The sequence below is a fragment of the Babylonia areolata genome, chromosome 25 (assembly GCF_041734735.1).
Source record: "Babylonia areolata isolate BAREFJ2019XMU chromosome 25, ASM4173473v1, whole genome shotgun sequence".
Classification (NCBI taxonomy): Eukaryota; Metazoa; Mollusca; class Gastropoda; order Neogastropoda; family Buccinidae; genus Babylonia; species Babylonia areolata.
This window is the reverse complement of record NC_134900.1, coordinates 13,194,657-13,220,655: the sequence shown is the minus strand read 5'-3', so window position 1 is coordinate 13,220,655 and position 25,999 is coordinate 13,194,657. Positions and strand designations below refer to the sequence as shown.

General features: G+C 42.9%; 1 protein-coding gene across 1 annotated transcript; it reads right to left on the bottom strand.

The window, feature by feature from the left end:
* Positions 1-746: 746 nt before the first annotated feature.
* On the bottom strand, positions 747-25,592 carry LOC143299403 (transketolase-like protein 2). The gene is made up of 11 exons (XM_076612584.1): positions 25,399-25,592; positions 17,274-17,505; positions 15,532-15,629; positions 13,680-13,871; positions 12,252-12,379; positions 11,243-11,439; positions 7,763-7,876; positions 6,515-6,722; positions 4,824-5,038; positions 3,835-4,051; positions 747-2,783 (listed from the first exon to the last, which is right to left on the bottom strand). Exons 1-11 carry the CDS (start codon positions 25,509-25,511, stop codon positions 2,593-2,595), a joined length of 1,905 nt encoding a protein of 634 aa, XP_076468699.1. The 5' UTR covers positions 25,512-25,592; the 3' UTR covers positions 747-2,592.
* Between the last annotated feature and the right edge of the window lie 407 nt (positions 25,593-25,999).

Sequence of the window (25,999 nt, the reverse complement as noted above, 5' to 3'; positions counted from 1 at the left end):
AAGTGAAATTTTCTGGCCAAGATCATATAATAATTATAAATGTTGTTTTATTTAAAATAAATTAAGTGCATGGAAAATAAACTGCTCCCTGCTGACTGGTAATTATATCAAGAGTCATGTCACATGATTGTTTACACACACTTGAAAAAAAAATAACAGTATGATCAATCAGTATTCAATTCCATAGCAGTACATGCTCTAAAATACATGCACTGGCATCAAACTATAAGCAGTGCTTGGGTGCTTGGGTTTTAGGTCTGAATGAGTTGAGCTAAAGTCACGAGTGGGCTAAATTTCATCTCCCACATTCACAAGACCTTGAGGTTGTCTAGGGGTCTCTCTTAAAGGCAATGATAAACCAGGGTTCTAAGCGCTACATGCATTCAGAGCATTTAAATTAATCTGCAGTAAAGAGACAGCTGTCTAACACAAATCTGAAGAGAAGTTCTGTCTAGACCACAAAAATACAAACAACACTTTGATTAGTTAGCAAATATTATGCAAGCACACTTTAATTGGTCAGCTAACAAAATACATGCACACATATTCACATTATGGACTATCCTCCAGAAACAAGCTCTACCCATAAAAAGCAGTCAGTTATGACGAGAAAGATACACTAACCCATTAGAAAAAAAAAGCAACAACATATTGTTTGTAGTTCTCACAGAACACTGCAATCTAGATCAGGAAATGCAAAAGACAGATATAGAAATATTTTGTAACAGACAACACTGAAAACAAACTGCTTTTTTGGTATTTGTTTTATTACTATTAGCATCTTCCAAGTGAAATGGACTGCCTATAAACACATATGGTCAAGAACTGATCATCAACAACAGTGCTTGTAAAAAATGCTTGATTCTGACACTGTAACAACAAATCTCACATAGTACTTTTCTTCCAAGCAACCTTGACCGCCAAAGTACGCGAATAAGCATACAGTAACCCCAGTAAAATGCATAATCCTCACCAAACAATGGTTAACATTTAAATATGACACATATTGTTTTGCTTTTATATTTCAAACATCATTTAGCTTTTATTTTTCAAAACACTTGACAGTGGTCAAATTAAAACTTACCGTATTCCTGAACCTGGGGAGACATACTTCAGAAGTACAAATAATGAATGGTTGAATAGATAAATGAAAAGATGTGGAGTGACAAGTGCTACTGACGACAATAATTGTGTAACAATTCAAGAACAAAAGTCAACTGATGATAGTGAACAACACGTATGTACTATCAGGAGACAAATATTCCATCACACAACTGCCACCCTTTTTAGGTCCACGTTGAACACATTCCAAGTGTCAAAGACTATGTAATTAAACTTTTCTAAGTTTCACACCTTTGTGCCCTGTTTTTCAAACCCAACACTCTTTAACATGCCATTCTTTTTCAACAGTCCATGCAAAATTTGAAGACTCATTTTCATCGACAAGGAATCCACTTGTTCTTACGGAATGATCTCATCACCAAAGTTGAGCCAAAAGTGCCGTCATCAAACTTTTGTCCGCAAGTCTGTCAAAGTCAAAATTAGAAGAATGATTTTTTTTCCAACAGCGCAGGCTGCAGCAGTTACAACAGAGATGGTCATTAAACAGTACCAATGAAAAGTCTTCGGTGTTACTTGAATCCTTTAAAGCATGATCAAAGAATGATGATATGATTTCTGATAAATGTTTGTCAGAGCTAACAGTTTTTGATTGCTTGCTGTGTCGATTTCTCATGTCAAAGCGAAGCCATTTGTTTGCACAACTGCTATCAGTGGGTATGAGGTTACTGTGTTTATACCTTACAAATACATGTCTAATATTCAAGCATAGGCAATGATATCAGTATTACCATATATGGTGAACAGAGCTATACCATAAAAATAATAAAAAATAACCAATGGGCTAAACAGTGCAAGATCTGTGATTAACTGTTACGATAGGCAGCAATACTTGCCCAAGCATCTTCAGCAACAGAAAGCAAACTCTGTTTAACATGATTACTTTTTTCATTTATTTATTTATTTATTTTCTCAAACGCATTAATAATGCTAACTTTATATCAAAGTTTAAATGCAATGGTCGTCACATCCCTGCAGTAGAAAAAAAACTGAACCACATGCGCGTGTCAAACCTTCACCTCACAGGGGAAAAGAAGTTGGGAAGAAAAAAAAGTGGGGGTGGTGGACAGAAAGCATGTAAAAAGTTTATCTCCCATGGAATAAACAGTGTCATTCTTGTCATCACTTTCACAGTATAACAGTATGGAGGGGGGGGCAACATCTGAACATTGTATGAACCAGAATGCATAAAAGAAATATAAAAAACAACAACAACAAAACTGACAAAATGAAGATGATGATGTGATCACAAATTGTGCACCTATAAGACCTTACCATGATGAACAGGAAATGCAGAAAAAAACCAAAAACCCCCAGAAAATAACATTAACAAGTGTAACTATGGTGAGAAGGGAAAAGAAAAAATCCTCTACAAATTATTTCAGGAGACAGGAGGCAGAGAAAAACAGCAGATCTCTGGCTCCACCAAAGGAGGCATCAGCTCGAGAAAAGAACCGCCCCGCCTTTTCGTTCCTAAGCCGACTCCAGCTGATTATCGGCCAGGATCTGTTGGACAGCCTTCACGATGCAGCTGGCACTGATGCCATAGCGATCCAGCAGCTCAGCTGATTTTCCACTGCGGGGAATCTCACGTACGGCCAGTTTCTTCACCGTGATGTCACGACAATCACTCACTGCACCACTCACCGCTTCGCCGATGCCTCCTGAAAACAGTTGGGGGCAATGTTCCATCAGATTTTCAGAAGTGGAAAAAAAGAGAAAGAAAACAAGAGAGGCAAGGCCTTCAAGACTCACTTGTGATAGATTAAGTCCCCTAACATTAATTTCAGAGTAATTTCCCTTTTTTACTATCTGCCCCAAAACGTTTGCAAAATAAATAAAAATTCCATGCTTAGCAAAAGAAGTTCCTGTTTGAACAAAAAAATGATAATAATGACTCCTCTTGTTGTTGTGTCAGAATAAGAGGTCAAAGTGCCAAGTTTAGAGAATACAAAAAATATAAATGTAACAGTAAATGCAGTTTGCATATAATTAGACTTCTTTTTAAAAAATTTTTGTGCCCATCCCAGAGGTGCAATATTGTTTTAAACAAGATGACTGGAAAGAACTGAATTTTTCCTATTTTTATGCCAAATTTGGTGTCAACTGACAAAGTATTTGCAGAGAAAATGTCAATGTTAAAGTTTACCATGGACACACACACACACACACAGACAACCGAACACCGGGTTAAAACATAGGCTCACTTTGTTTACACAAGTGAGTCAACAAAAAGCATACCACTGTATTATGTATGATAGTCAGTCATGTCATCAAAACAGCAGAGCAGGCAGCTGCAGTCATGACTATCTGGTCTAGGGTTTGATTATAGTGGAGAGTGTCTTGTCCAAGAAGGGTCTGATTATAGTAGAGAGTGTCTTGTCCAAGTAGGGTTTGATTATAGTGGAGAGTGTCTTGTCCAAGTAGGGTTTGATTATAGTGGAGAGAGTCTTGTCCAAGTTACAATCCAACTCTCTCAGCCAAGAGCGTTTTTTGGGCAGTTGGTGTTGGGAAGGTTCCCAACACAAGTCCACAACAGCTATTCTTCTGCGTTCATGGGCTGCAACTCCCTCGCTGACTAGTATGACTGTATGAGTGGACTTTTTCGTGTTTGTAAAGCACATCTCTGACCAAAGATTTGCACTACACAAGTATCAATAATTATAATCATCGTTATTTCTAATCATCATCATCATCATTCCCGTCATCCTTTACCTTCCTGATAGTGATCCTCCACAGTGAGGATTCTCCCGCCGGTCTGCCTGGCATTCTTGATGATGGCGTCGGCGTCGATAGGTTTGATGGTGAAGAGGTCCATGACGCGGACGTTGATGCCGGCCTTTGCTAGCTCCTCCGCTGCCTTCATAGCCTCCACCAGGGTCACACACGCCCCGATCACCGTCACCTGGTCGTTATCTGACTGCTTCACCACCTGTGGGAACAAACAGTTCCATTTTAATTGCACTGTATTGTATTGTATTATTCTTTTTTTGTCACAACATCCAAACACTCCAGGCTGTTTGTATTTCATGCCCGTCAGCCAGCAAAACGTACATACGTCATGACAAAATGGGTATAATGGCGATGAAAAAAAAATATCCTACAATGCTAATGCCTGCGGTGAGGTTCTAACACAACTTCCCAGTTGCCATTATGTGACTCCAATCACTTTATTGCTCAGAAAATCAAACTATCCACCATATATCACTATCTTCCTCTCCCTCAACTGTGAAGAGTCAATGGGACACCACAGAGAAGAACTGTTCACCAGATAACTCCAGGGCCGAGTTTCATGAGATGATCTTTGCAGCGCTAAGTTGGCTTAGAGTTAAGAATGTTCTTAGGTATATGGAATTTACCAAGGAGTTAGGAACATTCTTAACGATAAGCAAACTCAGCAGCACTAAATTCGCTCATGCAACCCAAACCCAGGCCTGTAATGAAAGAATAATAAATGATTGATATGGATACTGAAATAGCACCTATCCTTGGTTGGAGACCAAGCTATAAGCGCTTCACAAACATGAGGTTCTTTGCTCAACAAGCTGCCTACCAGGGTAGAGCCGACTGACGGCTCATTAATTTACTCCACCAAACAGGCAGAAGCCCAATTAATCCTGTAAGCCCGAGTTCAAAGCCTGGGTCTCTGTTCAAAACTCAGCAGAACTGGGCAGCAATGTGCATTGTTGCTCAGTGTCACCCACCTTTGCCTTTCCGGCAGCAAACTGTTCAGAAGCCTCATAGATGACAGGGACGTTGGGCCGGCTGGTGCGGATGAAGCACATCCCCTTGGTGTTGGCCGCTATCTCGCACGCACGCTCCGTCGACACAGCGTCGCTGGGGTAGAATACCGTGCAGTCTGGGATGGTGCGGAACATGGAGATGTCTTCCAGCGCCATCTGGGAAGGACCGTCCTCACCTGAAAACAGCGAAATTCCTGTCAGAAACGTTTCTACGTCTCAAATAGCAAAACCCAGTCAGAGACATTTTTTTTTGTGTGTCTCCTCACACGCCTGTTAATATATTTTGATGTCAAATTCTGCTAAAACTAGTCATTTTTATACACATACACACACACAAGTGCCAAAAAATCTGGTAATTCATAATCATCATTATTTCTAGAACTAGAACCTGAACATAACCATGTTAACTTTAGTGGTCAGGTCATTAACATTTTCAAGCGGTCACTAAGTTCTCACTTCATCATCATCAAAGATCATGATATTTAATGTTGTTTATAATACTGCCGCTGTGTCAAGTGTTCACTGTGTGCATGAGCAGTTTTCCAAGCACATCATAAACTTCTTGTTGCTGCTCTACGTGTTCACAATGTGTCTACTTGCTTTTGAGAATAAAATTATGTTTAAACACCAGCCGACGTGGCGAAGTGGTTAGCGTCGCGGACTGACGGCTGGGAGGACGCGGGTTCGAATCCCAGCGGAGGTGGGTTTTTCGGCCCGTGGCCGGCTCCTACCCAGAGTTGAGTGTGCTGTGGGCTTAAATGGGGAGACTGGGACCACACAGTCGAGTGTCATCCACTTCAAGGATGCGTCTTTGGGTGTGTTGCTCTAATTACTTGACCAACACTGCAAGTGTCTGTATCTCTCGGGCCTGGTTAACGCCGGGATATCATTATGACAGGAAGCGTAGAGTGCAGCCTTGTCACGCAGTCCCAAACCAAAATGGACCTCCATAGCAACATCGTCATCATCATCGTCATCCTCCTCCTCCTTCATCGTCATCAATATAAACAAAATAGTCTCAAAGTCTGTGGCCTTTCATGCCCTGCTCTCATGGTGACCTCAGTTTCGATACCCCTCCACTTCTGTGCTTGGGGTGAGTCCTGTCAATGTCGTCAGTATCGGCAGATTCGTCGGGGGCTGTTGTTTGAGGGACGTGGTGGCGGTCTCCACTTTGGGAGGGACGCTCACTCAGTCTGGCTCCGCGACTAAGCCATTATTGTCGTTAGTAGGGGGCTTAGTAGGTGGTGTCCTAAGTATGTAAAAATCAGAACAGGCACCACTGAACACCACCGAAGTGACTCAGCAGCAGTGCAGGGTCTCCTCTGGTGTGTGGCGTCCAGGCGACCTAACATCGATGGTTCCCTGTGGACTGCCGACGCTGGAACTGCGACGGACGAACCCGGGTGTGGCCGTGTATGGGGGAATCTAAATGAGCGGCGTGGGAGTAATGCCACTGAAACGGTGCAGATGATGGGGCAGCAAAAAAAACAAAACAAAAAAACAAACAAAAAAAAAAAAAAATTATGTTTAAACCAAAGATCATGAGTTTTAAAAAAATATACATTTCACCACGGAATGAATAAATGAGAATGAAACTTGAATTAGCCCCTTACCCACCCCCTTCCACTCCTTCCCCCAAAAGACCAACTCACCGATGGAAATACCAGCATGCGAGCCACAGAAGTTGACGTTGGACTGGGAGATGGCAGCCATACGGATCTGGTCAAAGGCCCGAGAGAGGAAAGCAGCGAAGGTGGACACAAAGGGAACCGTGCGACGCCGGGTCTCACACCCCACAGCCACGCCCACCAGGTTCTGCTCGGCGATGAAGCACTCCACGTAGCGGTCCGGGAAGGCTTCCTGATTACAACATACAAGATGTGGAGTGATGGCCTAGTGGTAACGCGTCCACCTAGGAAGCGAGAGAATCTGAGCGCGCTGGTTCGAATCACGGCTCAGCCGCCGATATTTTCTCCCCCTCCACTAGACCTTGAGTGGTGGTCTGGACGCTAGTCATTCGGATGAGACGATAAACCGAGGTCCTGTGTACAACAAGCACTTAGCGCATGTAAAAGAACCCACGGCAACAAAAGGGTGTTCCTGGCACTTCGATAGGAAAAACAAATAAAGCTGCACACAGGAAAAAACACAAAAAAAAATGGGTGGCGCTGTAGTGTAGCGACGTGCTCTCCCTGGGGAGACGAGCCTGAATTTCACACACAGAAATCTGTTGTGATAAAAAGAAATACAAATACAAATACAATACGCTATAATCTCTAAACGAGAAAATTGTTGACAGGTGACAAATGCATTTGTTCCACAGAACAACACAAAGACTGACCATGCTCCCACATTCCAGCAAAGACCACCCATTCATAATAAACATAAGCCCAGCACTGCTAAGGTATCATAACCTATTTAAAGAGGGATAACCTCATCACAGACTTCTCTTTTTATATCGCACCATTTTAGGAGAAATATGAATGCTTAAGGTAGGCAATATTGGAAGGTAAAGTGTGTTATGTTTCCTTCTCACTAACCTCCTCGCCGACCAACTGACCGTCTTTGACATCTTATGTAAGGACTAGTACTTGACAATTTTGAAAAAGGTACACCAACTTGTTTCAAGCGGCTTTTAAAGCATTTTTCCTGTCAAGAGTTCAGTTTAAGGGACATCATCCTGGGACCTCCCAAAGGTCCCTGAAACCTCATTCTTTTCCACACTGTTTTCCTTCGGTCAGTCAGCAAGTCTGACTCACTGACAGCAATGCATTCTCATGTGCACATGCATGTCTGTCTCTGCGAGGCTGTGCATCCGCAAGTGCGTACAGCACCATGCGTGAGCACCACCCTTCCAATCTATATTCACAAGAACAACTAACAGGGAACGAACGACTCACCTTGAACTTTATGGAGAAGGTGGAGTTTTTGACGTCAGCGTCCAGAGAAACGACACGATCATTGTTTTTACCCAGGCTGACAAGGGCTGTGCCATAGGCTGCCCTGGTGGCAACCTTCACACACACACAACACTCAATTATTTCCCCACACATTTCAATTAATAATTATGAAAAAAAAAAAAAAAAAATATATATATATACACGAGGGTCATTCAATAAATAAGGTGAATTTTTCGGTATAAGGACTTCTAATACAGATAGAAGCTTACTTTTTTTAAATTTTTCAACGTAGTCTCCCAGCACTGTCACACACTTTTCCCATCTGTGCACAAGCTTCCGTATTCCCTCAGCGTAAAAATCTTTGGACTGATGTCTCAGCCAGTCGCTCACAACACTTTTGACTTCATCGTCACTTTCAAACTTCGTGCCTCTCGTGAACGCTTTCAAGGGACCAAACAGGTGAAAGTCTGAAGGGGCAAGGTCTGGGCTGTAAAGGGGAAGAGGGAGCAGTTCCCAGCCCAGCTCATTGATGGTCTGCACCGTTCGGGCTGCTATGTGAGGCCTTGCATCTTTGGCACCCACCGGCAGCTGACCTTCGAGTAGCCAAGGTCATCATGGACAATTTTGTGTGCTGTCCCAACAGATAAGCTCAAAGTCCTTGCAATGTCATCCACTGTCACCCTTCTGTCAGACTGAATGAGGTCACTGACTGATTTGATCACCTCAGGAGACCTCACTTCTGTAGGCCTTCCAGGCCTGTCTTCATCCTCAACACTGCTCCGTCCTTCTTTAAACAATTTAGCCCACTTGTAGACATTTTTTCGGCTGAAACATGTGGCACCATACACAGTTGACATTCTCCTATGAATTTCAACTGGTTTGCACCCTTCAGCAACCAAAAACTTGATAACTGACCGCTGTTCAATCCTGGAGCATGCTTCTTGGTCGGCCATCTTTGTTAATCGCCAAAACTCTCAAAGTCTTTTTTAATCTGCAAAACAAATTAAATCCATGTGAAAAAGAAGTAAAACAAAAAAATTTTTTTTTTTAAAGTCAGCTTCTATCTGTATTAGAAGTCCTTATACCGAAAAATTCACCTTATTTACTGAATGACCCTCGTATTAAAAGGGGGTGGGGGGACAGTGGTGAGTAGGAGAGGGAGGGGACGAGACTGGGTTAAGGGGTAGGAGGGGGAGAGTGGTGGGTAGGTGTGGGAGGGGCGGAGATTGGATTGGAGGGCAGGAAGGGGTTCGGTTCAGGGGGTGGGTGGGGAGGGGGGGCAAGGGGAGGCAGGAAGGGGGAGGGGGGAGGGCAGAGATTGGGTTGGGGGGCAGGAAGGGGGTGGGGGGAGGGCAGAGATTGGGTTGGGGGGCAGGAAGGGGGTGGGGGGTGGGTAAGTGAGGGAGGGGTGGAGATTGGGATGGGGGGGGGCAGGAGGGGGAGAGTGGTGGGGTGAGTAGGTGAGGGAGGGGCTGAGATTGGGTTTGGGGGGCAGGAGGGGGAGAGTGGTGGGTTGGTGAGGGGGGGGGCTGAGATTGGGATGGGGGGGGCAGGAGGGGGAGAGTGGTGGGGTGGGTAGGTGAGGGAGGGGCGGAGATTGGGTTGGGGGGCAGGAGGGGGAGAGTGGTGGGGTGGGTAGGTGAGGGAGGGGCGGAGATTGGGTTGGGGGGCAGGAGGGGGAGAGTGGTGGGGTGGGTAGGTGAGGGAGGGGCGGAGATTGGGTTGGGGGGCAGAAAGGGGGAGAGTGGTGGGTAGGTGAGGGGGGGGGGGGGCTGAGATTGGGTTGGGGGGGGGGGGGAGGAGGGGGAGAGTGGTGGGGTGGGTAGGTGAGGGAGGGGCTGAGATTGGGTTGGGGGGCAGGAAGGGGAGAGTGGTGGGTAGGTGAGGGGGGGGAGCAGAGATTGGGTTGGGGGGGGGCAGGAGGGGGAGAGTGGTGGGTAGGTGAGGGAGGGGCTGAGATTGGGTTGGGGGGGGCAGGAGGGGGAGAGTGGTGGGTAGGTGAGGGAGGGGCTGAGATTGGGTTGGTGGGGCAGGAGGGGGAGAGTGGTGGGGTGAGTAGGTGAGGGAGGGGCGGAGACTGGGTTGGGGGGGGGGGGGGGCAGGAGGGGGAGAGTGGTGGGTAGGTGAGGGGGGGGAGCAGAGATTAGGTTGGGGGGGCAGGAGGGGGAGAGTGGTGGGGTGGGTAGGTGAGGGAGGGGTGGAGATCTTAGGTGTTGGGGGGTGTGGGGGAGGCAGGGTTGAGGACTCTGGTCTAAATGATGCAGTCATGTCAGGATGAATACAGAGAACGAAAAAATAAAAAGAGACTACCAAACCAGAAATCAAGTTTAGCATTGTTCAAAACATTCTCCTGCTGTGATGTTGTATGACCACATGTTTACTGTCATCGAAGCTTAAATATCATGTATATTTGTTTGTGCACACAAAACCATATAATATCAAATATTCTTGACCCAAAACTCAAATCAAATCAAATCATGGTGCTCAGAGCCTCGCCAACCACTAGGGCCATCTCAAGGCTATCAATTCAAAGGTACCAAAAAAAGACTAATCATTGCTGCAATCTTTTCACTCAAGAAGACGTTTTCGTTCTTAAAAAATTCCACACAAAATGTGTGCTATCTCTAAAAAAATGTAAACCTTGACAATGAGCATGATTTAAGCCCTGAGCTTGTTGCTAAATTTCTTTTCATTACTTTGTAAAACAAATGATGTATTTTGTTTTGTTTCAGGGTTTTTTTTTTTCTTTTCAACCAAACGTACACAAAAAATACAAATGAAAAGATGTTAACTGAAGAAAGAACAAACTTTTTAACAGAGAAATAAATGTAAACAGAAAACAGCAGGGAAAAAATCCCAAACACCTTCCAATATTTTATCAGCCTCTCGCCCAGCAAACCGTCGCCTTCACGCCATACCATTGGTGACAATGACTCATTTTTTGTAATACAGAAAGATTTACATTTAAGGTCCAGGGGCCACTCAACCCTTCAGAGTTCACAGCCTCCACTGGCTTCCCTGTCACACTGACACAGAAAAAAACGCAGAAAATATACTGAAACCCACCATTTTTTTCGCTCCAACTTGAAACGTGTGAACACAGCTGGAAATACTGTACAAGTTGGTTCTCTTTCCTTGTGGTTTATACATATGCAGGGATGCGAAAACCATTTTGATAAAACAAATTTCACTGCTAGAGCAATGCTTGGGTTTTATTGAATGACTTAAATTATTCTTAGTCCGTCTCGATTCTAAAACAAAGTAAACTGAAAGGGGGTGGGGGGGAAACACTGCTGAAAATAGCAATGTGGAAATCTGTACGTATGTGTATATAATAGTCACTTGTGTCCAACTATGACCATCAGAACAGCAGAGGAGGCAACTGCTGTCCACGACTACATGGACTACAACATGATTACAGTGGTGGCTAAGTTACGTCCCTGCACAACAAAGAAACCCTGTCACTGACGCCACGCTCACCATCTGTCCCATCTTGTAGCTGGGCGGCGCCGCCAGTTTGATGTCTGTGGTCTTGATGGTGGGAGCCACAGTTTCTGGGGAGGCAGGCACCAAACCGTGAGCTCCTTTGTTGGCCAGCTGTTTCTTCAGCTCTGCCAGTGCGTCGCTGGCCTTGTCGCCCAGGGCCTTGCCGTGCCAGTTATCCTTGTCTGCAATGCCTGTGGGAGGTTCAGCAAAAGCCTTCGGTGACTGACCCGATAGGTGTTGTTCATTTGCAAACTTATTTTCATCAGAGGATGATGTTATCATCAGAAGAAGGACCAATCCAATAGATGTTCATTTGCAAACTTATTTTCATCAGAGGATGATGCTATCATCAGAAGGACCGATCTAATGTATGTTTATTTGCAAACTCATTTTCCTGAAGAGGATGTTGTTATCATTAGAAAAAGTATTGATCCAATATATATTCATCCTCAAACTTATTTTCATCAAGACGATGAGGCTATTTTCAGATGGACCCATCCAAAAGATGTTCATTCGCAAACTTATTTTCATCAAGAGGATAATGATTATCAAAAGAAAGATGTGTCTGGGTCAAATGGAATTTTTGATGCTTTTCACAGCAAGATACTATTCATTATTCGATGTTATGTTTTTTTCTGTACTAATGGTATGTGTGTATTTGGTGTGGTGGGGTGTGTGTGTGTGTGTGTGGTGGGGTGTGTGTTTGTGAGAGAGTGTGAGAGTGTGTGTGTGTATGTCAGCATGTACATGTGTTTATGCGCACACACGTTCATGTAAAGAGCTCAGACCTAGGGTGCTATTAAACATGTATTATTAACAGCAGAAGACTTGATTCCCAAGGACCAGCATGCAGGCACAAATTCATTTTGTGTCCTTCAGCAGAAGACATTATCAGTAAAATGTTCTCTCTCAATCATCGCTTTTTTTTCCCCTGTTGGTGTTGGCTGCACGGAACTGTTGCTGCCACGCTGGCATCATAGTGAAAGAGACGAGACACACTCACCTACAATGCCCTGTCCCTTGAAGGTCTTGGCCAGGATACAGGTAGGTTTTTCGGTCACCTGCGACGCCTCAAAGAACGCTCGTGACAAAGCCTCAACGTCGTGTCCGTCGACCACCAAAGCATGCCACCTGTCAAAACACATGACACGATTGTTTCCAACACTTACATTGTGGCCTTTTTTCTTCTTCTGCGTTCGTGGGCTGCAACTCCCACGTTCACTCGTATATACGCGAGTGGGCTTTTACGTGTATGACCGTTTTTACCCCGCCATGTAGGCAGCCATACTCCGCTTTCGGGGGTGTGCATGCTGGGTATGTTCTTGTTTCCATAACCCACCGAACGCTGACATGGATTACAGGATCTTTAATGTGCGTATTTGATTTTCTGCTTGCGTATACACACGAAGGGGGTTCAGGCACTAGCAGGTCTGCACATATGTTGACCTGGGAGATCGTAAAAATCTCCACCCTTTACCCACCAGGCGCCGTCACCGTGATTCGAACCCGGGACCCTCAGATTGAAAGTCCAACGCTTTAACCATTCGGCTATTGCGCCCTTTCGAAACATACAGACGGGTGGGAGTGACTGCTTTTTGTATCACTGAAAACTTTTGTGACAAGAATCCAGGGTCTGCTTAACTGAAGTGAGCATCTTAATACTGAAACAAAGTAAAATATAGGGACTTTTTTTTTTTTTTTTTTCAAATGCCAAAATGTCAATATGGAAATCTGTGTAACACAGAAATAACTTCCACTAGAAAACAATACAGGAGCACTGGAATAAAAAATGACGTAAGCCAAAGAAAAACATTTGTAAAAGCCTGTAAAACTGAACACACACCCAATACCAGTCATAATTCATTAAAAAAAAAAAATTTCCATTAATTTCCTTCATTTTCTTAAACTTTTTTTTTTTTTTTTTTTAATCCTTTATCGAAGGAAAAGAGCAAAAGATAGGAACCAGAACGTAAAAAAACACAATTCCTTTTTCAAAAAAGAAGTTTATTCTGAAGCCATGTATGAAAAGAAAAAAGAAAAGGAACCAGGCAAAAGACATAACCTTTAAAAAAGAGAGAAATTTTCAATGCTGTCCTTTATAAAAAGAAAAGAAAAAGCAGGCAATAAGAGGGTCTCCTCTGGTTCATGGCCTCCTGGCAACCTAAATACCAATAGTTCCCTGTGGACTGCCATGTATGGGGAAACTTGGAAACAGAACCATGGGAGTAATGCCACTGAAAACACTGCATTATGGACAGAAAGGATGAAGGGACTCCTCTGGTACATGGCCTCCTGGCAACCTAAATACCAATAGTTCCCTGTGCTCTGCCATGTATGGGGAGACTTGGAATTGCATGAGAGTAACGCCACTAGAAACAGTGCATTATGGACAGAAACAAAAAAAAGAAGAAGAAAAAAAAAAGGCAGGTACCCAAAGGCCTCAGCCCTGGCCTTGTAGACCTCCATCTGGTGGCCCAGGCTGGTCTCCTCGCTCTGCCCCAGTCGGTTGATGTCAAAGATGGCCACAAGGTTGTCCAGCTTGTAGTAGCTGGCGAAGTGCATCGCCTCCCAGATGGACCCCTCCGCGCTCTCTCCGTCCCCCACCAGACAGTACACACGGTACCTGGATAAAAACAGCAGGCTGGGGTAAAACAATGTTCTGGATTGAGTGACTCTCCTTCTTCTTCTTCTGCGTTCACTCGTATGCACACGAGTGGGCTTTTACATGTATGACCGTTTTTACCCTGCCATGTAGGCAGCCATACTCCGTTTTCGGGGGTGTGCATGCTGGGTATGTTCTTGTTTCCATAACCCACCGAACACTGACATGGATTACAGGATCTTTAACGTGCGTATTTGATCTTCTGCTTGCATATACACACGAAAGGGGTTCAGGCACTAGCAGGTCTGCACATATGTTGACCTGGGAGATCGTAAAAATCTTCACCCTTTACCCACCAGGTGCTGTCACCGTGATTCGAACCCGGGACCCTCAGATTGACAGTCCAAAGCTTTAACCACTCGGCTTTTGCGCCCGTCGATTGAGTGACTGATATGGATGCTTACACAGCGCCTATCCTTGGTCAGACACCAAGCTCTAAATGCTTTACAAACATGGAGTCATTTGCACAACATGTCGCCTTCCTAGGCAGAGCCTACTGACAGCTGCCACTGGGTGCTCATCATTCTTTTCCTGTGTCATTCAATCAGGTTTCAGTCACGCACACATACACACTCAGACAGACAACTATGACCATTTTGATTATTTACTCTGCCATATAGGCAGCCATACTCCATTTTCAGGGGTGTGCATGCTGTGCATGTTCTTGCTTCCATAACCCACCAAACACCAACATGAATTATAGGATCTTAAATGCGCGTATTTGATCTTATGCACGCATATACACAAGAAGGGAGTTCAGGTACTAGCGGGTCTGCACATATGTTGACCCGGGAGATCATAAAAATCTCCACCCTTTACCCACCAGGCGTCATGACCGTGACTTAAACCTGGGACCCTCAAGTTTCCATTTACCCAGATTCATCAAAGTGTAAGTCAACATATATCACCATAGAGTCCCACTCACCCATACATCACCACAGAGTCCCACTCACCCATCTATCACCATAGAGTCCCACTCACCCATACATCACCACAGAGTCCCACTCACCCATCTATCACCATAGAGTCCCACTCACCCATACATCACCACAGAGTCCCACTCACCCATATGTCACCACAGAGTCCCACTCACCCATCTGTCACCATAGAGTCCCACTCACCCATCTGTCACCATAGAGTCCCACTCACCCATATGTCACCATAGAGTCCCACTCACCCATATATCACCATAGAGTCCCACTCACCCATCTGTCACCATAGAGTCCCACTCACCCATATGTCACCATAGAGTCCCACTCACCCATCTGTCACCATAGAGTCCCACTCACCCATCTGTCACCATAGAGTCCCACTCACCCATATGTCACCACAGAGTCCCACTCACCCATATGTCACCATAGAGTCCCACTCACCCATATGTCACCATAGAGTCCCACTCACCCATATATCACCATAGAGTCCCACTCACCCATATGTCACCATAGAGTCCCACTCACCCATATATCACCACAGAGTCCCACTCACCCATATGTCACCATTGAGTCCCACTCACCCATATATCACCAGAGTCCCACTCACCCATACATCACCAGAGTCCCACTCACCCATATATCACTACAGTGTCCCACTCACCCATACATCACCACAGAGTCCCACTCACCCAGATTTATCGAAGTATTTGCCAGTGTAGGCCATCCCAGAGGCACAGCTCAGCCCCTGACCCAACGACCCTGTGGCCACGTCCACAAAGTTCAGACGCTGAAAAGGTTGACACACCAACAGCATAGCAGTTAATACCAGTACACTACTTTTATTAGTAGTATATTCTTGTTACAAGATTCAGTCCTATCACACTAAAACAAGTTCATTTCAATGGTTGGGAGGACTGATGTTTGTAATCATGAAGTGTTTCTGGCTGTGTGGTCCTGGGGACGTTTTATCAAAAGTAAGAGTTTTAATCAGATCTACTGCCTTGCTGGTCCATTCACCTATACTTTGGTTTCTAGAAAGCCTTAAATAGTTTCTCTCTTAGTCTAGGCTTGATTTTCTGTCTTATTCTAGACTTGATAACTGGACATTCTTACTATTTTCTGTTCCTTTTTGCACCCAGGATGTGTGAGTTGCTCACTAGCATTTTATGATTTTGCACGCCTCTTATCATCATAAACTTTTGTATATAATGTTTAATGTAATTAGGTTCTCCCTCTTTACACACACATGTATATATATATATAATTGACAGAATGGTCATGTCAGAGGCATGTGCTTGTGCCTTATTTTCTTTTCCAGTACGCCCCCTAACCCCACCCCCCAGTTCTATCGGATCAATATTGACAATGTTTTCAGGTCCCATAGAGCCCTGTGTGATCAGGTCGGCTATAACAATCATGCAGAAAACAAATACACACATTCACACCCACCTGCATCATTATATGCACATACAAGCCCACACACATTCATGCATAAATAAATGCACAATCAATGTGTTTCTCTGTGTGTGGATCTGTTTCAGAGCATGCAGTTAAAACAGTTTGCATCATGTGTTTGCTTAAATCAATGTCTATCTGAATATTGATCACAAAATCTTCAATCAATATCACAGTGAGCTCATAATCCTACCCCTGCCAACCCCCCCCACCCCCCCACACACACACACAAGCTGAAACTGCTGGACTGATAAACATTTGTGGACACAAATCCAATTAATTTGAAATAATCTAATTCTTCATGCAGATGAACTGAAAATTATTCTCACTGTACTGCAATCAATCAAACATAAAAAATGCCTAATGGCCAAGTGAAGTCAAAATTGGGCAAGCTTTGTTTGCTTACTCCACTTAAGTGCTGCATTAATCAGCCTCATGCTAGGTTGTTGTTTTTTGGGGTTTTTTTTAACCCTTTGGCACCAAAACTGTGTCTTTGCTGAGGTTTCGGAGATGATATGACTTTCAAAATTAAAGTAATTAGCATTAATTAGTGAGCTGATAACCCATCGCACACCGCAGTTGTGATAAAACTAGCGGAGGTCAACATCTTTACATATTTTCTCATTTGTTAAGGGGTTAAGCCTTGAGACTTGAGCCATTTGATCCATTATGAAATGTATCACTCTGAGGTTTTACCAACTGCCAGTACTAAAAAAAAATATTACCAAAGGTTGTAAATCAATTCCATGATAATTGTTGAAACTAATTTTCCCCCCTCAAAAGAAAAAAGAGGAGATATAACAACTCCCAGTACCAAAACTATTACCAAAGGTTATAAACGAACTTCATAACTGTTGAAACTGCAAAATTTATTTTCCTCAAAAGAAAAAAAACTGAAGAGGAGATATAACCAACCAGACCTACAATGAACAAATATTAAATCACACACACAACCAGTTCTCTGCCGAACACTCACGGGGGTGGGGTGACCCTCCAGGTCAGACGACAACTTCCGCAGGTCCATGAGTTTGGAGGCCGGGAAGAGGCCAGCCTCGGCCCAGGCGGCATACAGCACAGGGGCGGCGTGGCCCTTGGACAGCACGAAGCGGTCATTGCTGGCGCCCCGCGGCTCCTTGACCGAGTACTTCATCACGTGGAAAAACAGCACCGACATTACCTCCGCCGCCGACGCACATGATGTGGGATGTCTGAAACAACGATGATGATGATTAATAGACAGTGTGTGACGTGCCATTTTTTGTGTGCTCTGAACCATACATGGCAGGTGAATCATTTTATCTTATTTTCATTATTACATTTTCAAAACGTTACATATCCTTTTTCTTTTTAATACTGTAAAATGTGGTGAGCCTGCTCTTGAAGGCAGGGAACCGTACTATATAAGCATCCACATTATTATCATTAAGCCCCCCCAAACATGAGTAGCCATTTGAAAACAAAAGCAAAAAAACTTGCTCAACCCTGTGCCCCAGTACTGCTGAAGTGTCAAAATTTGTTTCATTAAAATGGTTTCCACATTCTTACAATAGCATAAAAGCACAACAAAGACGACGAACTTCTATAGTGTTTCTGGCTTGTCCACATGTGTTGATTTTGAGGCAAAAATTGGTTGATTACAGTACTTTTTTTTTTCTTCATTTTTCCTTATCAATATGGCAGAGAAGTCTGCCAAGGCTGTAACCCCCCCCCCCTCTCTCCCAATGCATATAATGCATGATTATATACCCACTCACAAACACACATGCATGGACATTCAAGGCACACACATATGTACACACACATACAGAGCTTGCTATATGATTAAAGAAAAGCTTGTCTAAATAAATATTTTAAGCACGTCAGTCTGCTGTGGTGAAGTGGTTAACACTGTGGACAGAACTGGCAGGATGCAGGTTCAAAACTCTTGATCACTAGAGGCAAACAATGTGGAATTTTTTTTCAGCCTGTGACCCAGCTCCTACCTTGTGCTAATTGGGCTAAGATGGGAAGGCTGGGACAAAACAATCAAATGCATCCTCTTTTCATATTATCTTCGTGAGTGTTGCTCAAATTTCCTGACCAACACCAAAACTGCAGGTATCTGTATCTCTCAGGCCTGGCTGACACCAGGATACACTATGATATATATAAAAGAGTATAGAGTACAGCCTTGTCACAGTCCTAAAACATACACGGACCTCCACAGCTGCACTGTCATCATCCTCATTCATCATCAAATGAAGAAGTAAAAAAAAAATCCCCCAGTTCCATGGCCTTTCATGCTCTGCTCCAATCCAACCATGACATATACATTTGGCCCCTGTTACAAAAGCGTTAATACTTTTTTTTTTCTGCTCGACTAAAATGATTCAATATGGGTGTTTTTTTGTTTTTTTTATTTGTTTTTTTTATTTGTTTTTTTTTACAGCAGTCACTCTGGGTATTGGAACACCTGTAAAAATTAATTAAGAAAAGGTCACTCCAACTTCCAATTATACACATTGATGCTCCTCAATTTAGACATGGGCAGAATAATTTAATGGCAAACGTCCATCAACAGAGGGCAGCACCTATTCGTTTCAAGCTGCTGCCAATCCTTCAGGCTTCTGAACAATACACACACTCTGCGTGCACACACACACACACACACACACAACCTCTCTCTTCGCACATACAAGACATACACAAACCTCCCTGTAACCACATCAACATAATAATAATATTAATAATAATGGATACTCATATAGCACACTATCTAGAAATCTGCTCCAGGTGCTTTTCAAAAACACTTTTGTTAACATAAAACATTACATCAATGTTACACACCAAAATGTGACTACACACACACACACAAACTGCATACATACATTTTAACATACATGCGTATCTAACAGCTACCCTAACACATATGCACATATACTGATATAGGCAGGCACAAACTTACATAAACACAAGCACACACAATACACTTTCATATACATGCATGCAGTTATGTACATATACATATGTATACACACACAGTCAAGCACAGCTAATGCAAAGGAAGTGGACCTGCCACAATTGACAACATGGAGTAAAAGACTTATCTGACACGAAGGAGAATATGCTCAGTCATATACACATGATAAATGCATCTCAAAATCCAAATTCAAAAACACTTTATTAATCCACATGGAAATTAACAATAGTTATCTTGATATGAGCTAAATAACATATTTTTCTCCTGGATCTAAATAACATACATGGACAACAACCACAAAACAATTTGCTGAATATCAGGTGGCAAAATTTCAGCAAAGCAAAAAAAAAAAACACCACAAAAACACCAGAACGGACACCATACACTCATCTCCATTTCTGTTTCATAAACTGATTTAAAAGCGTGTGCAGTGGTTCATGCCCTTAGCTGAATGAACAAATCAGTGGTTCATGACTTTTGCTGAATGAACAAATCAGTGGTTCATGATGAACAAATCAGTGGTCCATGACTTTTGCTGAATGAACAAATCAGTGGTTCATGACTTTTGCTGAATGAATAAATCAGTGGTTCATGACTTTTGCTCAATGAACAAATCAGTGGTTCATGACTTTTGCTCAATGAACAAAGGAGTGAATGGTGGGTTGCTTTTTCTGTTTGTTTTTTTTGTTTGTTTTTTTTTGTTCAAAGGCAAGTTGGAACATAATATTTTAGGACCGGGGAGCGAAATATGTTGTTTTGATCAAATCACCACAGATTCTTATCCAACACACACACACAGACAGTACTTAATAACCACTTACTTTGCACTGTCTGTCACTTCACATAACCTGAAAAACCTTTGTTTTTGTTACTTGTGTCTTCACATATCAATAAAACCTTTAGCTTTGCGTTCTTCTTCTTCTTCTTATGCGTTCATGGGCTGCAACTCCCACGTTCACTTGAGTACACGAGAGGGCTTTTATGTGTACGACCGTTTTTACCCCGCCATGTAGGCAGCCATACTCTGCTTTCAGGGGTGTGCATGCTGGGTCTGTTCTTGTTTCCATAACCCACCGAACGCTGACATGGATTACAGGATCTTTAACGTGCGTATTTGATTTTCTGCTTGCGTATACACACGAAGGGGGTTGACGCACTAGCAGGTCTGCACATACGTTGACCTGAGAAATCGTAAAAATCTCCACCCTTTACCCACCAGGCGCCATCACCGTGATTCGAACCCGGGATCCTCAGATTGAGAGTCCAACGCTTTAACCACTCGGCTATTGCGCCCGTCTAGCTTTGTGTTACATATTATAATTTATAGGATGTCCAAGGGGTGAAATTTTGCCCTGCTAAAAAAATATATATATATATAAAAAATATAAAAAAATAAAAATTAAAAAAAAGAAAGGAAAAAAAGAAAAGATAAATCATGGTGGAGAAAATGGTGTCACTGGTCACAGGGAAAGTAATGCTGGATGAAAACAGTAATGATCTATTTCCACAGTGGGTGATTTTCTTGCATTAAAAATTAAATTAATTAAAATTGTTAAAATTCATTGTATGCAAGGTTGGCAGGGTTAACATACAATAATCATACAAAGCAAACTGAACATTAAAAACGAGCACCTCTGTAAATTTTTACTGTGCAGACAATACGTTTTACACCACTCTACACAACAACAACAAGAACAAGAGAGGCAAGGCCTTCAAGACTCACTTGTGATAAATTAAGTCCCCTAGCATTAATTACAGGGTAATTTCCCATTTTTATCCTCTGCACCAAAACGTTTGCAAAATAAATAAAAATTCCATGCTTAGCAAAAGAAGTTTCTGTTTGAACAAAAAATGATAATAATGACTCCTCTTGTTGTTGTGTCAGAATAAGAGGTCACAGTGCCAAGTTTAGAGAATACAAAAAATATAAATATAACAGTAAATGCAGTTTGCATATAATTAGGCTTCTTTTTTTAATTTTTTTGTGCCCATCCCAGAGGTGCAATATTGTTTTAAACAAGATGACTGGAAAGAACTGAATTTTTCCTATTTTTATGCCTAATTTGGTGTCAACTGACAAAGTATTTGCAGAGAAAATATCAATGTTAAAGTTTACCACGGACACACACACACACACACAGACAACCGAACACCGGGTTAAAACATAGACTCACTTTGTTTACACAAGTGAGTCAAAAATGTAACAGTAATCTGCTAACTCAAAATACTCAAGTGTAACATCATGTGGTACAGCAACGAACATATCCCACATGAAGGGAATGTCACACAGACAGACATCACACTGGTGTATAGCATAATTCATTTTTCACCAACTTTTCAACCATAACAGCTGCCTGTAATCCACAACTGAATTCTGTCCCAAACAGATGTCACTGCCATGTGTGTCACATACAAGATCTGGTCTCAAAAGCAATCTACCAACTCAAGAAAGACAGCTGCCAGCTTGATTTCTGCTGGACTGCTGATTTATTCTAATACTTTTGAGTCTTGTTCAGTATCTCCTACTCTCTATAAAACAGACTACTTAAAAAAAAAAGAGAAAAAAAAAAAATGTATACATAAAGTTATGTTTTCAGGACTTTTATAAAGAGCGCAGTTACCCCTGTGGAGTGAAACTTTCTATGGTACCTTTTGACAAATGTAATATAGATAATCATTCACAGAAGTAAAATACCCAAGTACATTCACTGGGTTGTTTTTTTTTTTTTATAATTTATTTATTTATTTTAATAGGTTGCTGTCTTTATTAACTCTTTCCATATGAACGGCGAAAGAGACGACGTTAACAGCGTTTCAGCCCAATTACCACCATCAAAATATTACAAGCGGAAGGCTCTTACACTGATGAGGTGAATGTTGACAAAGAATACCACAATTCTGATGACGGAAGCTAAAAGTTGGGTCATTCAGATACCCACTGGACATCCGAGGGGTCTGTGTAGAGGAGAAGAGAGGACTGGCCGTACTGAGTGAGTTAAAAATGCATGCTCATACAAATGCACAAACCCACCCATGCTCAAGGATTGTTCATACATAAATCTGCACAATAATGGGGTCTACACGTCTACTTTTTTTTCCCTCTTCCCCCACATGAAATCTGAATGACTGGGGGTCGTAAGATCTAAATTTCTAAAGAAAATAAAATACAATAAAATGACTGCTTGTGTGTTATTGACACTCACGAGTACATGAGTATGTGTGTGTGTGTACATGCATCTGTGTGTGTGAACTTGTGTGTTATAATTCTGCTGAGCTGCAAGCAATAAATCCTCAAACCACACATTCACTGAAAACAGGCCTTGATTACACACAGCACAAAGACTGTCTCTACCACATCCATTAGGAGGCAATTTGCATTGCTAATTTATCCTCTGACATCCCTTTCCAACCTGCCAACATAACAATGCTCACACCTGCCAGGCAAATAATTTCATATATTTGTCAAGACAATACTTCACTTCTCAGTCCCAAACCGTCACCCCACTGAATAATGGTTTCGCGGGGGAGTGGGAACAACCATGGGTCACCATATCTGAGCGAAGGCTCAACAGCAGTGCTGATAAATTTACATCCTGTACATTTTTAAAAGTATGACATTATGGCGATACAAAGAACAAAAGCACTAAAACAGTGTATGTATTTGGTAGATTTTAATGGTAAACTGTTGAACACCAAAAGTATCTCAATAGAGTTAGTTACTCATAACTTTTTGCAGCAATGGAGAGATTTGATCAGCTAGCCCACTGCATATAACACACTTCAATGACAGAGCTTGATCACAAGTGAAAAAACTGCAGCTCAGTCAAATAGCTGTAAAGTGTTTCAGTCAACAAGAAGGCAAGTGCATGCAGGGCTTAAACGTACGCTTGCCACAAATAGAGCAAACACCATCCACCAAAAATGGACAGGTGCTGCTGCTCAAACAATTGTCCCACCCGAACTAAGTACTTGGTGGCTGCCTGTGTCACACTCTCCTTCCTGGTTTGACCCCATGGTCAGTGTCACTCCCTCCCAGTCCCCTGAACCAGTATTCTGCAAAGTGACCATTATAGGAACTGCCCAGTGACTTGACACATAGGAAGTGGGTAGCGATCACACACACTGTTGTCACAAATTGCTTCACTGAGTAAATCAGACTCCATGCTCCCTCTGGAGGGCCCTCAAGTCTTTTCTGAGACACCTCCCCTAAATTATCTGCCCACAGCAAACACTTCTAACACAAGTTCACCACTGGTGTTTGGGGAATGGAATCTGAGATAAGGCACCACAGGAACTGATCAGGTAGTTCCACAGATACAAGTATTCATACTGAGACGGGGAGAATTCTATTTTCAGATGAACGACAAGGATGAGGAAGACTGATGTTGCTGCTATGAAATTACATTCAAATTCTACTGTGCTTCCTTTCATAACATCCCAACAACAACCTGACCATTCATTGACAGGAGCTGACATTTGACTATTTCTGTTTTTAATTTAAAGCTGTTTATAAAATACTGCATCTATTCTATTGTCTTGAGTCAGACTTCAGCACCCTGTGTCAAAATTCTGTTTCAATGATTTTGTCAAATTTGGTAGCTGTTGGTTTATCAGTTGCTAAAAAAAAAATTGTGCCTGAAGTGAACCATCCCTCCCCATTGATGCAGCCATGCCAAAACCAACCAGGCTGGGAGGGCTGTACTGGTAGAAGACATTAAAGGGCTGAACGGTTTAACTCAGTATGGCCAGTCCTCTCTTCTCCTCTACATAGACCCCTCGGATGTCCAGTGGGTGTCTGAATGACCCAACCTTTAGCTTCCGTCGTCAGAATTGTGGTATCTCTGTCAACATTCACCTCTTCAGTATAAGAGCCTTCCGCTTGCAATATTTTGATGATGGTAACTGGGGTGAAACGCTGTTAACGTCGTCCCTTTCGCCATTCGTATCAAGAGAGTTAATGTTTGCACAGCATACCGATACTGAATGAAACCTGTTTTGTCACAAACAGATTTTTTTTTATGATTCATTAAGTGTTATGGCAATGTGATTCAGTCATTTTGTGAAGTAGCTGACATACCCTGTCAAAGATTTCATTAATTCACAAAGAATTTAAGTGATCTAATGAAAATCTATATGCCCAGTGGCTCCATTAAATTCACAAACGTTCAGGATTTCATGAATTTACTGGTTTCACAGACTTACTGTAACACACACACACACACACATTATATTTCCACATATCTTCATGAAGTGAAAGACACTAGACTGTGTGGTCCCATTTTAGCCTGAAACCCACTTTATCAGCAGGGATGGACCACAGACCAAAAAAGCCCATACAGGTTTGCCTCTAGTGGGAATTATTCCTCCAATCACTTGGAACAGCAAGTGGACTTTTACATGTATGACTGATATATACACCGGTATTTAAACAGATTAATGACAGAGACTGAGAGAGAGAGGTGAGACAGTAAGAATGGGTCAACTGACAATGAAAGAAAAATCTTTGTAGTGCTATAAACTGAGAGATGGTAACATGTGGCAGCTGGCTGGTTTTGGGTCTTTCCAATTCATGTTTGAGATTGCATTGTATGTGTACACGGCACCCAAACCCTTTCCCCCATGACAGTATGTAAAAAATGAAAAGAAAAAGGGGGGTGGGGGCGTCCCTCCACTCCCCGCCCCCTCTTTCTCTGTGTCTCTGATTGAGTGTGACCATGCACGTTCGAACGTGGCCTTCAGGGCTGATCTCAGCGACAGGGTTACACACACACACACACACACACACACTGATAACGCGGAGCGGATCATGCCCGCCGGCACACGTGATTTAATCGTTTCGTCACTGTTCACGACACCTAAAGCACGCTTTTTCGCATAACCAAGAATGATTGGCCGGCGTTTCTCAACAACTAAAACCGGTTGGTCTCATTAGTCGCACATTCATTACTGGAACAGTTATTTATTTCTATGCTTCAACGGGCGAGTGCAAGATAATTTACGCGTTCTAATCGGCCGACTGTGATTTACTTAACAATTATTGTGACCTCGACAGATCTGGCCAAGTTTCGAGAAGCAGAAGGCAAGGGGCTTGAGGGGGGGACACACACACCGGTAATCACGCCTAACAAACTCCACGACTCACCCGGAATTACTGGCGCAGGTAGCTTCAATGGAATGGATACGTAGATTGTTGGCAATATCCTTCAATGTCTGAAGCCGCTTGGCATCGAGGCAGTGGTAGCTGTCGCCTGACATGTTGCTGGTTGTCGTTCGGTGAAGCAAAGTGATCGTACCACACACGCGCAGTCAAGCCTCCTATCCGGCAGGGGAACGGCCTTCAACTCCACTTTGACCTTGGGGTGCGGGGTCATCACTTGCAATCACCGTCTCCAAGCGCCATCACGCACACCCCCACCCCTACCTCTCACTCTTCTTGTTTCACCCATTATAAGTCCGTGGTTTCACACCCATCCTCTTACAAAACTACTCAGCAAGTTGACAAGGATTGTTTCTGTCAGCTTCCTCCTTTTTTTCAGTTTTCGTTAATCCTTTATATTAGTAATTCATCTTTTTTTTTTCTCTCTCTCCCTGTAAACCGCTTTTGGCCAACGGGCAAAAAGACCAACTGAAGTGAGTCACCTGTAATTTTCCGCTCGGCGTGTATTTACTGATCTGTTCATTTCTTAAACGTTAATTCACTTAGACATCATTTCTATTTTCTGTTTGGTGTTGGAGCGAAGTAC